This window comes from Stegostoma tigrinum, chromosome 31 (genome assembly GCF_030684315.1).
Source record: "Stegostoma tigrinum isolate sSteTig4 chromosome 31, sSteTig4.hap1, whole genome shotgun sequence".
Taxonomy (NCBI): domain Eukaryota; kingdom Metazoa; phylum Chordata; class Chondrichthyes; order Orectolobiformes; family Stegostomatidae; genus Stegostoma; species Stegostoma tigrinum.
The window spans coordinates 3322193-3336441 of NC_081384.1; the positions used below are offsets into that span (position 1 = coordinate 3322193).

General features: G+C 40.2%; 1 protein-coding gene across 5 annotated transcripts in view; it reads left to right on the forward strand.

Moving 5' to 3' along the window:
• Nucleotides 1–14249, forward strand: part of LOC125466442 (sorting nexin-11-like) — a 132734-nt gene that overhangs the window by 8196 nt on the left and 110289 nt on the right. For 4 of the 5 annotated variants that reach the window (XM_048560937.1, XM_048560939.2, XM_048560940.1 and 1 more), the window contains 3 exons: nt 5136–5282; nt 7279–7333; nt 12514–12600. In XM_048560937.1, the coding sequence (XP_048416894.1) occupies nt 7310–7333; nt 12514–12600 (111 nt within the window). In that variant the 5' untranslated portion in view covers nt 5136–5282; nt 7279–7309. The remainder of the gene's footprint in view (nt 1–5135; nt 5283–7278; nt 7334–12513; nt 12601–14249) is intronic. The other variant, XM_059638808.1, reaches the window with a different exon arrangement.

The window sequence follows — 14249 nt, forward strand, 5'->3', positions numbered from 1 at the left end:
TTTCCAAACTATTCTCACCATTCTTATTGAAGTACCTGGCAACTGTGTCTCTCCCTATCGCTGTACATCTGACACTCCCATTGTTGTTGCTTGCAGTGATAGGAATAAAGGACATAGGAACAGGAGTGGGCCATTCAGTCTGTTGATTCTGTACCACCTTTCAGTGTGTTTGTGGCTGACTGAACGCATCAATGCCTTTTACCCACCCGTCACCGTAACCCTGAATGCCACTAGTAATTAGAAATTTATCAGTCTGTACCTTAAGTATACTCAAACTGAGCTTCCATAGACCTGTGTGGTAGATAATTCCAAAGGTTCACAACCCTCAGAGGCAACACATTTCTCCTCATCTTGAACAAAAGTGACATCAACTTTAATTTTAAATTATGCCCCTGGTTATAGATTCTCAAACAGGGCAAGCATCTTAACTGCATTTACCCTGTCTATCCCTTTTAAGAATTTTGGAAGTTTCAACGAGATCACCTCTTGTTCTTTAAAGCTGTGGAGAATACAAGTTCAGTCTGCACAAGCTCTCTTTGTAGAGCAGTTACACCATCCCTGGAACAGGACTGATGAATGTTATTATACTCCCTGTACGGCAGTAATACCATTCCTGAGATAAGGAGACCAAAACTGTCTGGTACTCCAGGTGTGGTCTAACCAAACTCCTATACAATTGAAGCAAAACTTCACTACTTCTGTATTCAAAATCCTCATAAATAAAGGATAACATTCCATTGGCCTTCAGTGACTTATCAACAAGGACACTTAGATCCTTTTATACATCTGTACTTTCCAATCTGTTACCATTTTAAAAAAAATACTCTGCATGCTCAATGTGGATTACCTCACATTTCTCCAGATTGTATTACATCTGCCATGTTCATGCCTGTTCGCTAAGCCTGTCCAAATTCTCCTGCAGTGCCTTAACATTTTTCCTCCTAACACGAGTTCCCACTTAGCTTTGTATCATCCACAAATTTAGAAATATCACGTTTGGTGCCCATCTTCAAATAATTGATGTATGTTGTGAAAAGCTGGGGCTCAAATTCTGACACTGGCAGTAACTCAGTAGTCACAGTATGCCACCATGAGAGTCACCTATTTATTCCTATTTTTGGTTTTCTGTCTGTTAGCCAATCATTAGTCCATGTCAGTTCATTACCTCCCACGAGCTTTAATTTTTTTTAACTAGTGTCCTGTGGGGTCATTATCAAAAGGCTTCTGAAAACCTAATTGAACCATGTCAATCGTCTTTATCAATTCTTTTAGGCCACGTCTTCAAAAGAAAACTCCAGATAAGTTTGTCAGACATGATTGCCTAGTCATAAATACATGTTGACTATGCCTAATAAGATCATTGTCAACCAGGGGTCTATTTATCCCATGCTTTATATTAGATTTCAACATTTTCCCTACTATTGACACAATTCCCTGTTTTCTCTTACACACTTTTCTCAAATAGTCAGATGATGTTGCAACTTTCTAATCTACCGGAACCATTCCAGAATCTACAGAATCTTGAAGGTGATTACCCATGAATCAGCCACTGTCTTTTGTAGTCACCTTCTTCAGCAATCTAGATGTGGACTGTCAGGTCCTGAAGATTTATCATCTTTTAGCCTCATTAATTGCAGGGCAATCTTTTTACTAATGCAAATTTCCTTCAACTCCTCATTCTCTCAAGCCATGTGGATCTCTGTATTTGGAAAATTTCTGGAATTTTCCTATTTGTTTACTTTGTGTCAGTCTTCATTTTGCTTCTATGCCTCAGTATAAATTCTTCTCACTTGACCTGTAACAGACCCATCTTCATTGAAGTTAAATGTTTCCTTTTTAAGAACACACTGTTTTTCATTTCCTTACCAATTTCTCAGTCTTCCTTTGTATTCTGTGAGCCTACCAAACCTCAGAGTTATTGTTATTTCTGGCCACTTTATGTGCCTTATCTTTTTAATCGTCTACAATCCTGAACTTCTTCTGTTGCCAATGGTTTACTAATCTTTTTTTCAGTTTTTGCACCTTGTATATCATGTTCTATAAAACTATCCATTGCCAATTTTCCCAATTTTCTGTTTTCTAAAATCTGTTTTCTGAATCACCTCAGCCAATTTGTGCATTGTGCCTTCATAATTTTCCTTATTCAAGTTATACACCCTTGCTTCAGAATCAATTTTCTCACTTGCAGACGTAGAATTTTACATTATCATATTGTGGTCATTCATACCTGCAGATTCTGTTCCATCAAAATATTTAGCTAGCCCTTTTTCATTACATAATACTAGATCTAAAGTAGACTGACCTCTGGTTGGCTCCTCAATATACAGTTTTAGAAAATTATCCCTAAGACACTGTCTATAAATTTGTCTTCCACATCTTTAGTGCTCAGTTGGTTTATCCAGGTGACATGCAGATTGAAGTTACCCATTGTGACTATGTTACCCATGCTGCATGCTTCCCTCATACCATACTATTTGATTGCCTGTAAATAGCTCTGCCTAACGTCCAATGCCCCTTGCTGTTTTGTTGTTCGACCCAAACAGATTCCATACATTGTTCTTCTGATCTGAGATCCTCCCTTGCTAATGTACTGATCCCATCTATTATTATCATTATAGCACCATCTCCTTTTCTTTTTACCTGGCTTTCCTAAACCTTGAATGTTCTTGACTCTTCAGTTCCTGGTCCTGGTCACCATGCAATCATGTTCCTGCAATGGCAATTAGAACATTTCCATTTATCTCTATTTGTGTCTTTAGATCATCTACTTGTGCAAATGCTATATATATTCAGATAGAGTGCCCTTAACTTTGCTATTTTTGACGTTTTGTTTTCAAAGCATATTCAATGCTTAGTTATGTTTTTCCTGTTTTCTAATTACTCTAATATATATTCAACTTCCTGTTACCAATTTTACTTTCTTCCAATTTTGATTAACGCTCAGATTTTCAGCCTTTTGACAGGTGAGTTTAAACCCACCCTAAACACAGTAGCATGTCCCCTTGCAAAGGAATAGGTCTGAGTCTTGTTAAGGTGTAACCTGTTCAGTTTGTACAGGTCCCACCTGCTCCAGAATCTGTCCCTGTTCTTCAAAAATCTGATCTTATCCTTCCTATAGCAGTTCTCCAGGCATGTATTCTATCAATCAATCCCCCTGTACTTAGGCTCTCAGCATGCAACACTGGGAGTAATCCTGAGATTACTGCTCTTGAGGTCCTGCTTTTTAATTTGTTTCCTAACTCTGGTCCTAATCTTCTTCCTACCTATGCCATTGGTACCAATGTGGACCACGACTTCTAGCTGATTCCCCCTTTCCTGGAAGGATGTCCTGCGGCTGCACCATGACCATAAAACATGGCAGTAGAAATTAGGCCATTCAGCTCAAAGAGCCTGCTCTGCCATTCCATTATGGCTGATATGTTTCTCAACTCTGTTCTCCTGCTTTCTCCCCATAACCTTTGATCCCCTTGACAATCAAGAACCAATCTATCCTGTCTTAAATGTACTCAGTGACCTGGCCTCCAACAGCCTTCTGAGGCAGTGAGTTCCATAGATTCACCACTCTCTGGCTGAAGAAGCTTCTGCTTATCTCTGTTCTAAGAGGTCTTCCCTTTACCCTAAGGCTGTGCCATTGGGTCCTAGTCTCTCCTACTTGTGGAAACATCTTCCAGCATTCACTCTGTCCAGGTCATTCAGTATTCCTTACATTTCAATTCGGTAACATCATCAGTGCAGCCTCCAATGAAGCTCTGGTGTCCACGGTTCTGCGCTGTCTAGTGTGGTGTTGCCCATTTAAATTACTATGCCAAAAAATAACTACCTCTTCTAAGTATTCAAGAAGAATGGATACCCGAGAAACTGCGTTAAAAGATGCCTATCACACGCCCGACACCAGGAAGATACTGCATGTCCCAACACACTCACCACGCTTCCTTATGTTGGGAACACATCTGAACTGACCGCAAGACTCCTACGACCACTGGCCATCAGGGTAGCACACAAACCCACATCAACACTACACCAACTGCTCACCCGGACCAAAGACCTATTACCCACTATGGACAAGACCAATGTCATATACAAGATGTGTATCATGTATAAGATACCTCGCAGAGACTGCGACAAACATTACGTTGGACAAACAGGAAGGAAATTAACCACAAGGCTACACAAACATCAACTGGCAACAAAAAGACATGACCAATACTCACTCAGCTCTATCCACATGGATAAGGAGAACCACCAATTCAACTAGGAAAACACCAAGATCCTGGGACAAGCAAAGCAGAGACAAGCATGGGAATTCCTAGAAGCCTGGTACTCCGCAAAGAAAGTAATCAACAAACACGTAGAGATCGACTCATGTACACTCCCATTATGAGGGAAAACTAGAAGTGAGGTAACCCAGCTCAACGGACACCAGAATTTAAACGACAGGTGGGAAAACACAAAGCACTTCATTGGAGGCTGCACTGATGTTGCCTGGCAGGGTAACAACATGTCTGTGGAAAAATGAACCAGCTCAGCGAGCCAACCAACCACAACCTCAATAAAATTGAAGGACTCTTGCATGACCTATATGGTTTATTTTTAAACTATCTGGTGGTCATCCTGTCCCTCTCTGCCTGTATGCTCCTAATCTGTGGTGTGCCCATCTCTCCTATATGTGCTATCCATCTAGTCTTCTAATTGCCTCTACAGGTAGTTACCTGTTAACTTAGCTTCCATAAAGGCTATTGGTTCTTGTTCTGATTCTGATTTTTGCTCCATAATTACAGTTGCAAAAGAGTTTCCAATTGAATTCCCACTTTGATCTGAATTCCCAGATACTCAGTATATCTCAGTCTCATTCTTATTCTGTACACTGGATAATGTCCTGGATGCTGCCTTGTTCCCCCGCACTCCAGCAGTAGTCTCAGTAGTGCTGAGACCAATTGTAGCATGTTTACAGTTGCCCTAATCGAAAAATATAGTGGGCCAGAGGTCAGTTCTGCGTGTGGTGTTGAAGCCTTTGCCACCTGTTATGTATGGGAAGCAGGCTTATACTTTATCAAGCTGTTGTGCATGTCCACACCCAGACTGCAGTGAGGAAATTTCAGTGAGGAAATCTGAACTTCTGTGCTGTTTCTCTGCAGGGTTTTTACTTGCCATTGCCTGTCAGTGCCACTCGGATGAGGAAGTGAGGAAAGAGCTCAGTTGCAGCAACTCTGGGTAGTAACCCAGTCAGTGCAATATCAACTTCAAGCAAGTAGTTGGCTAAACATTAATTTGGAGGCCTGCAGGTGAGATATATTGGCTGCTTCTCCACTTAAGTCACAATTACTCACTGGTGTTGCAAAAGTATGACTATTATTAGTTGAATGAATGGTATTGACATGTCTACTTTTGCATTTTTATACTTGTCAACAGCAAGAGTTTTCACGACAATGATACTGGGGCTTAATGGTTAAATTATGATGACAGGTTGCATAAATTTGGCTTTTATTCTCTTGAGCAGAAGATTAACAGGTGATATGATTGTGGTACTGCAAGGAGGATGAAGTATAGAATTAGGGATGTTTTGCTGTAGTAGTACAGGATGTGGCTTGCCATAGCTGAATACTGTGTATAATTTTGGTCTCGTTATTTAAGAAAGGATATAACTGAATTAGAAGCAGTTCAGAGAAGGCCCATTTGCCTGGGGTGGTTGTTTTATGTGAAATGATTGGACAGGGTTGGCATGTATCCATTTAGAAGAATGGAGGATTCGTACTGAGACACCAGATCTTGAGTGACTTGACAGGGGAGTGCTGAAATCATCTTTCTATCTTTCTGGAAGAGACTAGAACTAGGACATAAGGTTTTAAAATAGGTGGTCTTCCACTCAGACAGATGAGAAGAATATTTTTCTGAGGGTTGAGAGTCTTTGGCAGAATGTGATGGAGACAGAGTGATTGAATATTTTAAAGCAGAATTAGGATAGCCTCTTGACTAACAAGGGGGTCAATGATTAGTCAGGATAGGCAGGAGCGTGGAGTACATGCCACTGTCAGATCAAAATCTTATTGAATGGCAGAGTAGGCTTAGTTCTGAATGGTCTACACCTGCCCTTAATTCATTTATTTTTATTTGCAATATTAAAAACATTGATAGGGTAGATGCAGACAAACCATTTCTTCTGGAGGAGAAAATAACAGCTAATGTTTGAATTAAAATTGCCTAATAAAACATTTAGTAGCAAACTCAAGCACTTTCTCCATACAAAAATAATTGGAAACCTGGAACACCTTCTAAAAGACCGTGTATGATGGTGTCAGGTGGGATACATCAGTTGGAGCTTTTCAATATTGCATTTAATGGGTTTTGAGGAAGGAAGGAATGTGGAGCAGTGCTGGGAAATGGAGTTAAGCTACAGATCAATCACGCTGTAATTGAATGTCAGGGTATATTCAAGGATTTGACTGGCCTCGTTCTGTTCTATAAACTGAAGAAAGCTTTCAAAATTGTCTTATTTTTCTTTTATTCTTATCTGGGGCCTGGACTTTTGATTACAAAATAGGCTCCACGATCTTGGCAGATGATCAGTGTCTCATCTAGCTCAGGCAATCTAAGGGTGTAGGCCTAAACGGTAAATATTAGCAGGAGATTATCCACACAAGTGGTGCAGCAGTGTCACACCTCTGCCCAATCTATTGCTCAGCAAACAAAGGAACTAAAGAACTGCAGATACTGGAAATCAGAAACAGAAACTGCTGGAAAATATCAGTAGGTCTAGCAGCATCTGAGGAGGGAAAGCAGAATTAATGTTTTGGGTCCAGTTTTGAAGAAGTGCCACTGGGCCCAACATGTTAACTGTGCTCTTTCTGTGCAGATGCTGCCAGACCTGATGAGTTTTCCCATTCCTTAGTATTCCATATGTTGGTATCCTCTCCTGCCCAACTCAAAGCTTTAGGATCAGAAGGAATTCACAAAATTTCCTTCCCTTAGCCAAGGAAGTTGAAACTAATCAAGGCTGCTTTAACTGCATCCTGGGCTGAGAGCTAACTAACTAAACATGTTCTGTCTTTGACTAAAAATATTCGATATCTGAGATAAGTTGGTGAATGCTGTCAGACTTTGCAATGGGACTTGGAGGTTTGCAAAGATGGTTTCAGGAGACGCTCCTTTCAATTGAACTTGCTTTCAATGCTGTGTTCCGTTAAGCATGATACATTGTTCTGAAATGATCAAGTACACTGAAAGATTATAACATCAATGTGATAATTATCTCAATTTAATTTTAAAGTTTTGCTCTGACAGATGTTATCCAGATTCTTCAACTGAAAACAAAATGATGAAAGGCCAAGAAGAGGAGGTAGGAATTGCTTCCTGAAATTTTCAACACTTTAAAGGTTTTGCTGAATGCTAGCACCTGTCCTCCAGCACCCCATGTGAGTGGTTACTTCTTTATTAGTCAGCTCAGATCATGGGAATCAGCAACCTGTGAATAAAACAGTGGCAATCAGGAACAGAGTGGAGCACTTCCTTTGAAAAAGGCAAGGTGTTGAGACAAAAGATGCAGCAACAATGTTTTATTCTGTGGGTAATTCTAAAATTAGGGATCCTGAATGTAACATAGCAATTAAGAAAATCCAATAATTAGGGGAAAAACCCCTATGATCAGATGTGAAACTGGGAGTAGTTGGGTCAAAAAGCATTGAGGAAAAGCTAGACAAGTACTGGAGGGAAAATGGAATAAAAAGATATGCAGAAAATATTAGTTGAAATGTGTTGTGAGGAATTGTGTGCGCAGCATGAACCATCATGCTGGCCTGTTGCTGGGATGTAATTACTTAGTAATTTGATATAATAATTAAGTCTGATTGTGTCTTTGCTTGGTGTTACATGTACACTTTGCAGTTGCTGTTACATCAATTGTCAGAATCCTCTGCCGTGTTTTGTGTTTGCTGTACCTAGCTCATTAGTACCGAGGTTAATGCTAATGCCCCAACTGGCTCTAATCAATGCACTATGTCCCTCGCATCTAATACAAATTCTTGAAAATCTAAGGCACGTTGAAAACAAAGCTGTATCTAAAACCTTGCAGTCCATGTCCTAACTTGTATCGGCTGTGACATCTCCTTTTTGCTCACTGACCCTGTACTGGCCCACCAAACCCTCAAGATTAGTGTTGTTGGTTGGTTCACCGAACTGACTGGTTTTTATGCAAACATTTCGTCTCCCCCTTGGTTACAAAATGACTAACTTCATATTTTCCTTGAGCATATTCCATCTGTCAGATTTTTGCCCACTCACCTAACCAGTCTATATCAGTCTGCATTTTCTTATGCTATTTTCATGACATACTTTCTTGCTTATCTTTGTGTCATTGGCAAATTTAGTTACCATGCCTTCAATCATCTTAATAACTCAATGATATAATTTGTAAAAATGGTGGACTAACACAAATCCCTCATGTCATATGCTGCCAATCTGAAACATTAGAAACATTGAAAATAGGAGTGAAAGTATGTGCATCAGGAAGCTGAATGACACTCTGTAGAGCCCTGTCACTCAATTCTCTCGTCTAACTCATTTATAGATGTGAACAGCTGGGACCCAAGCATTTATCCCTGCGGTATCCCACTTGTCACCTCCTTCCACTCTGAAACAACCCATTTATTCCTACTTTTTTTCCTGTCTGCTAACCAATTCTTAACCAATTTTCTGAAGATGGGTCTAGGCCTGAAACGTCCGCTTTCCTGCTCCTCTGATGCTGCTTGGCCTGCAGTGTTCATCCAGCTCTACACCTTGTTATCTCCAATTCTCAACCCATGTTAGTGTAATCACCACCAATTCCACATGCTTTGATTTTTCACAAAACTATGCAGTCTGTTTCCATTAACCAGGAGTTTTCTGAAGTGCTCAGTTACATCTTCCTTAACAATCGATTCTCTTTCTCGTTATGTCAGTCAGATAGGAATTAGTGAAATGATTCATTAATTCTTACCTGATTGACATAATGTCTGAAAAATAGCTGCTGCAAGCCTGGCCATCAGAACCCAGTGCAGTCATTAAACTCTCTGTATGGTACCATTTTCAATGTACTTTCTTATTCAAGCTACAAGGTTGTCTTCTAGGATTATTGCTGAGTGTGTGATATCTGCTCTTAGATATTTAGAGCGCAGCATTTTGAGACAAATGCTAAGTTAATGCCATTCTGTTTTCTTTAATGCAAATGAGTCTTCTCAAAGGTATAGAATTTACTCTAAATACAGGGAACTTTGCCCAGAAAATTCCCAGTTTGATTCCCTGCCTGGCGTGAATGAGCTGATATTAATCCAGGTCATTATAGAACGTATGTAAGGAGTGTTGTAAGGTTGGATGATGTCAAATTGGCCAGGTTTCTAGTTGACCAAACAGTGACGCCCTTGTAAAATCTAGACATCTCTTGGAAAGCATAGGATATTCGTTGGAAAAGATGCCCTTTGCAACTGAAGAGTCTGTTGCTTCCTGTCCAGACTTATGCAAGTATGTTGTGTTAGGCAAGGTGCAGGAGAGCAGTTAGTGTCATTGGAAGTGGACTATAGAAGGTTGATACCTTCAGAAGTGGAGGAATTGACAGGAATGAGGAAAGCCGGTGCTGACCTGATGGGCTGAATGGCCTGCTTCCACACTGAAGGGATTCTATGATCAATCACTGTTTGCCAACAAAAGATGGAAAGCTAACTGGCATTTACTTTCCTATTTGTATTCTTCCTTTTCTTGCATAGAGGGATTATATTGCTACTTTTTAGCCAAATGAAACTTTTCCAGAAAACAATGAATTTTGGAAAATTAACGCCAACTCAATTACTACTTCATTAGCCACCATTTTGAAATCCCTAAAAAGCTGCCCATCAGGACCCAGAGACTTCTTAACCCACAGCTCTGTTAGCTTGTGTCCGTACAGTTTCCCTGATTGTAATTTTACTGAGCTCCTCTCTTCCTTCAAAACTCCTGATTTACAGGTGTTACTCCTCATTGTCAACCTCTAATGGGCCAATACACAGAGTCATACAACACAAAAAAAAGACTCTTCAACCAGATATCCTAAACCGAGCTGGTCCTATTTACCTGCTTTTGGCCCATATCCCTTTTAACCTTTCCTATCACTGTACTTGTCCAAATATCTTTTTAAATGTTGTAATTGTGCTCAACTCTAACACTTTCTCTGGCAGCTCATTTTATATATGCAGCACCCTCTCTGTGAAAAAGTTCCCCCCAGGTCCTTTTAAATCTTTCCTTTTTCATTTTAAACCTATGCCGTCTAGTTTTGGACTCCCCTATTGTGAGGAAAAGATGTTGGCTATTTACCTTCATATATTCCTCTTATGATTTTATAAACCTCTATAAGGTCATCCCTCAGCCTCCCACATTCCAAGGGAAAAGGTCCCAGTCTTGGTAATATCCTTGTAAATCTTTTTTGCACCCTTTCCAGTTTAATAACATCTTTCTTATAACATGGCAATCAGAATTGTATGCAATACTCCAAATGTGGCCTTAGCAATGTCTTGTACAACCATAACGTGACATCCAAACACCTGTACTCAGTGCTCTGACCAATGATGCCCAGCATGCCACCTTCCTGTCTACCTGTGACACCACTTTCAAGCAACTGTGATCCTGCAGCCCTGGGGTTTCTGTTCAACAGTGCTCCCCAGGGCCCTCACATTAACTGTGTAAGCCCTGCCCTAGGTTTGCCTTATCAAAATACAAAACTTTGCATTTGTCTGAATTAAACTCCATTTATCATTTGTTAGCCCGCTGGCCCTGTTGATCAAGATCCTGTTATACTCTTAGATATCCTTCATCACAGTTGATTATGCCACCAGTTTTGGTGTCATCTGCAAATGTACTAAACATGTCTGATATATTCTCGTCTGAATCGTTTATATAAGTTTAGGATCAACTGCTGTTCATTAATGATGCTTCCAGAACACCATTATCCACAGGCCTCCAGCATCCAACAACAAATTTGTACCATCACCCGCTGTCTCCTACTGCCCAGCTAACTTTGAATCCAATTGGCTAGCTCTCCCTGGATCTCGTTTGACTTAATCTAGCTAACCAGTCTACCGTGTGAAATCTCATCTAAGGCCTTGTTAAAGTCCATGTGGACAATGTTTGCGACCTTGTCTTCATCTATCTTCTTGGTCACTTCAAAAAACTTGATCAAGTTAGTGAGACACGATTTCCCATGCACAAAGCCATGCTGACTATCTCTAAACAATCCTTGCCTCTCCAAATGCATGTAGATCCTGTCTGCCAGAATCCCCTCCAATAACTTAACCACCACTGACGTCCGACTCACTGGTCTGTAGTTCCCTGGCTTTTCCTTGCAGTGTACCTTAAATATGGCACAACTTTAACCATCCTCCAGTCTTCCAACACCTCACCAGTGGCTGTTGATGATACAGATATCTCTGCTAGGGGCTCAGCAATTTCTTCCCTAGCTTCACACAACATCCTGGAATACAGTGATAATGGGAACTGCAGATGCTGGAGAATCCAAGATAATAAAGTGTGAAGCTGGATGAACACAGCAGGCTCTCTGATGAAGGGTCTAGGCCCGAAACGTCAGCTTTTGTGCTCCTGAGATGCTGCTTGGCCTGCTGTGTTCGTCCAACTTCACACTTTATTATCCTGGAATACACTTGATCAAGTCCCGGGATTTATTTACACTTATGTGTTTTAAGATCTCCGGCACCTACTCTTCTGTCATGTGGACTCACTTTACATACTCTTTCCACTTTTGGATACTTTATAGAAAGCCTTATTGCCTGTTTTTACATTTCTAGCTAATTTTCTCTCCTGCTTTAGTTTATTTGTCCTGATTTAAACTTGTAGTTATTCTGTGCTATTCTTTGTATTCTTACCAGTCATCTGACCTGCCACTCATTTTTGTGCCGTTATATCCTTTTTCCTCAAGTTTGATACATTCCTTAACTTGTTTAAGTAACTGTGGATTCTGGGTCCTCCCCTTGGTAACTTTCTTTATAATAAGAATGTAATTATTCTGTAATGTCCCTTCTACGTATCTATCATTGTTTCTCTGCTAATTTATCACCTAGACTAATATACCAGCTAATTTTAGCTAGCTTACTTTTCTTGCCCAAGTAGGTGCCCTTTCTTTTGTTGAAACACTGGGTCATTTATTAATCCTGTCACATTACACAGTACCATGTCTAGCATGGTCTCCTTTCTGGTAGCCCCCGAAAATGATGCTTGAAGGAACTGTTTCAAAAGCATTCTGTGAACTCCTCCAAGCTATTATTAACCCGAATTTTCCAGTGTATATGTGGATTAAATTACAATAATTATTGATTAGGTTTGTCTCAATTTCCGTAACCAGCTTTGAGTGATACATTATTCAAGAGTTGTTGCAATTTTAGAGTTGACTGGTTATGGCCAAGTTCTGCTTGTTGTTAGGAACTTCCATAACAGCCATGAAAATCAGGTTGTGCTCTACAAACCACTCAGTTTGTGACATGTTTCACATGTTATGTTTGGTAGGAATTCATCACTGTGAGAGTGCAGGATCCAAGAATCCAAGACCAGAATTCCTGGGCTGCTTATGTAGATTATAAAATATTTCTTTACGTAAGTATTATACAGTGCATGTAATTTACTTAAATGTGTTTTAATTTTTACATTTTTCGCATCATAATGTTACAGAAGGTGGCCATTCAGCTCATACATTTATGCTGGCTTTTTATATTGAAATCAGGCAGACCAATGTGCCCATTTTATCCTTGTGTCACTACACATTGGTGTTCCTCAGGTGCCCGTTTTGAAATCATTCTTTGTCCCTGCTTCCATAACCCTCACAGGCAGCAAGTTCGATGTCCTTAACATTCACTCTATTAAAATCGTCTTCCTCTGCATCTCTAACCCAAAATCTTAAATCCATTTATCATCAGTCAATAGAAACAGCTTTTTATTTTCTACCTTGCCCAAGCCTGTCATAATCCTGTACACCTCTATCAAAGCTGTCTTCAGTCTCCTTTACTTCGAGGATAATAACTTCAACTTCTCCAACCTAACAAAAACCCCTATTTTTGGTAAACCTCTTCTGAACTTTTCAAGTATCCTCACATCTTTTCAAAACTGGTCATCAGAAGGCGATGCTATATTGCTGTTATGGCCTAACCTAAGTTTATAAACGTTCAGCATATCAGCAGAAAATTGCAAAGACAGGTGGTTGGGGTCACCTATTTAAGACAGCAATAAAGATACATCTTTTTCACTGAGGGCTGAGTCTTTGGAGTTCCTGTCGTCACAAGGTAGTGAGTGCAGCATCTTTAAATATTTTTCAAGGAAGAGGGAGATCTTGATTACCAAAGCGATGAAAAATTATGGAGGAACATTAAGTTTAAATCAGATCAGCTATGATCTTATTGATTGGCAAAGGAGTCTACAAAGGCCAAATGGCCTACTCTAGTTAAAAGCCGAAAGTACTGCGGAACCTGTAAATCAGGAACAAAAACAGAAGTTGGTGGAAAAGCTCAGCAGGTCTGGCAGCATCTGTGAAGAAAAAAAATCAGAGTTAATGTTTTGGGTCCATTGACCCTTCCTCAGACCTGAGCTTTTCCAGCAACTTCTGTTTCTGACCTACTTGAGTTCTTTGTAGGTTCATAAGAGGCTCGAGTAGTTGAATGGCCTTCCGTTACTTTACTGGATTCTTGTAGCTGTCTCTAGCCTTGTCACATTTTGGAATGTGTTCGCAGGCTGCTCCAAGATCTCTGCCAAACTACAAATGGTCACTAGGAAGCAAACAAATGCAGCCCAGATATAGACACCTTTTTAATTTTTCTTCTGTGGGGATCCCTTGGTGTCTCTTAGGACCAGCCAGCAGTGTTTTCCTTTTCTATTTCACGTGTGCTCGTGTGTGCATCTGTTAGCATTGCTACCGACCCTATTCTGATATCTTCATTTAAAACACTCAGTAAAACAGGAACATTGTCTGTTATGACTCCATGACTCAACTTGTTTTTTTTTTCAGAAATTGGAGAGGTCACTTGGGTGGCCCTTCCTCATAGGTTTGTTGTCACTCGACTAATTCCAGACACCATGCACTGTCCACCCAGTCACCGTTTAAGAAGCCTCAACAGGGGGTCAACAGCAGAACGAGCAATTCTCACCCATCATGTGATTTCTAGGAAACCTAACTTTAAAAGAAAAGTTTCAATGTTCACAGTGACACTTCAGTTGCCTCTTTTAGAGAAACTACTCCAGATGTTTCCACAAAA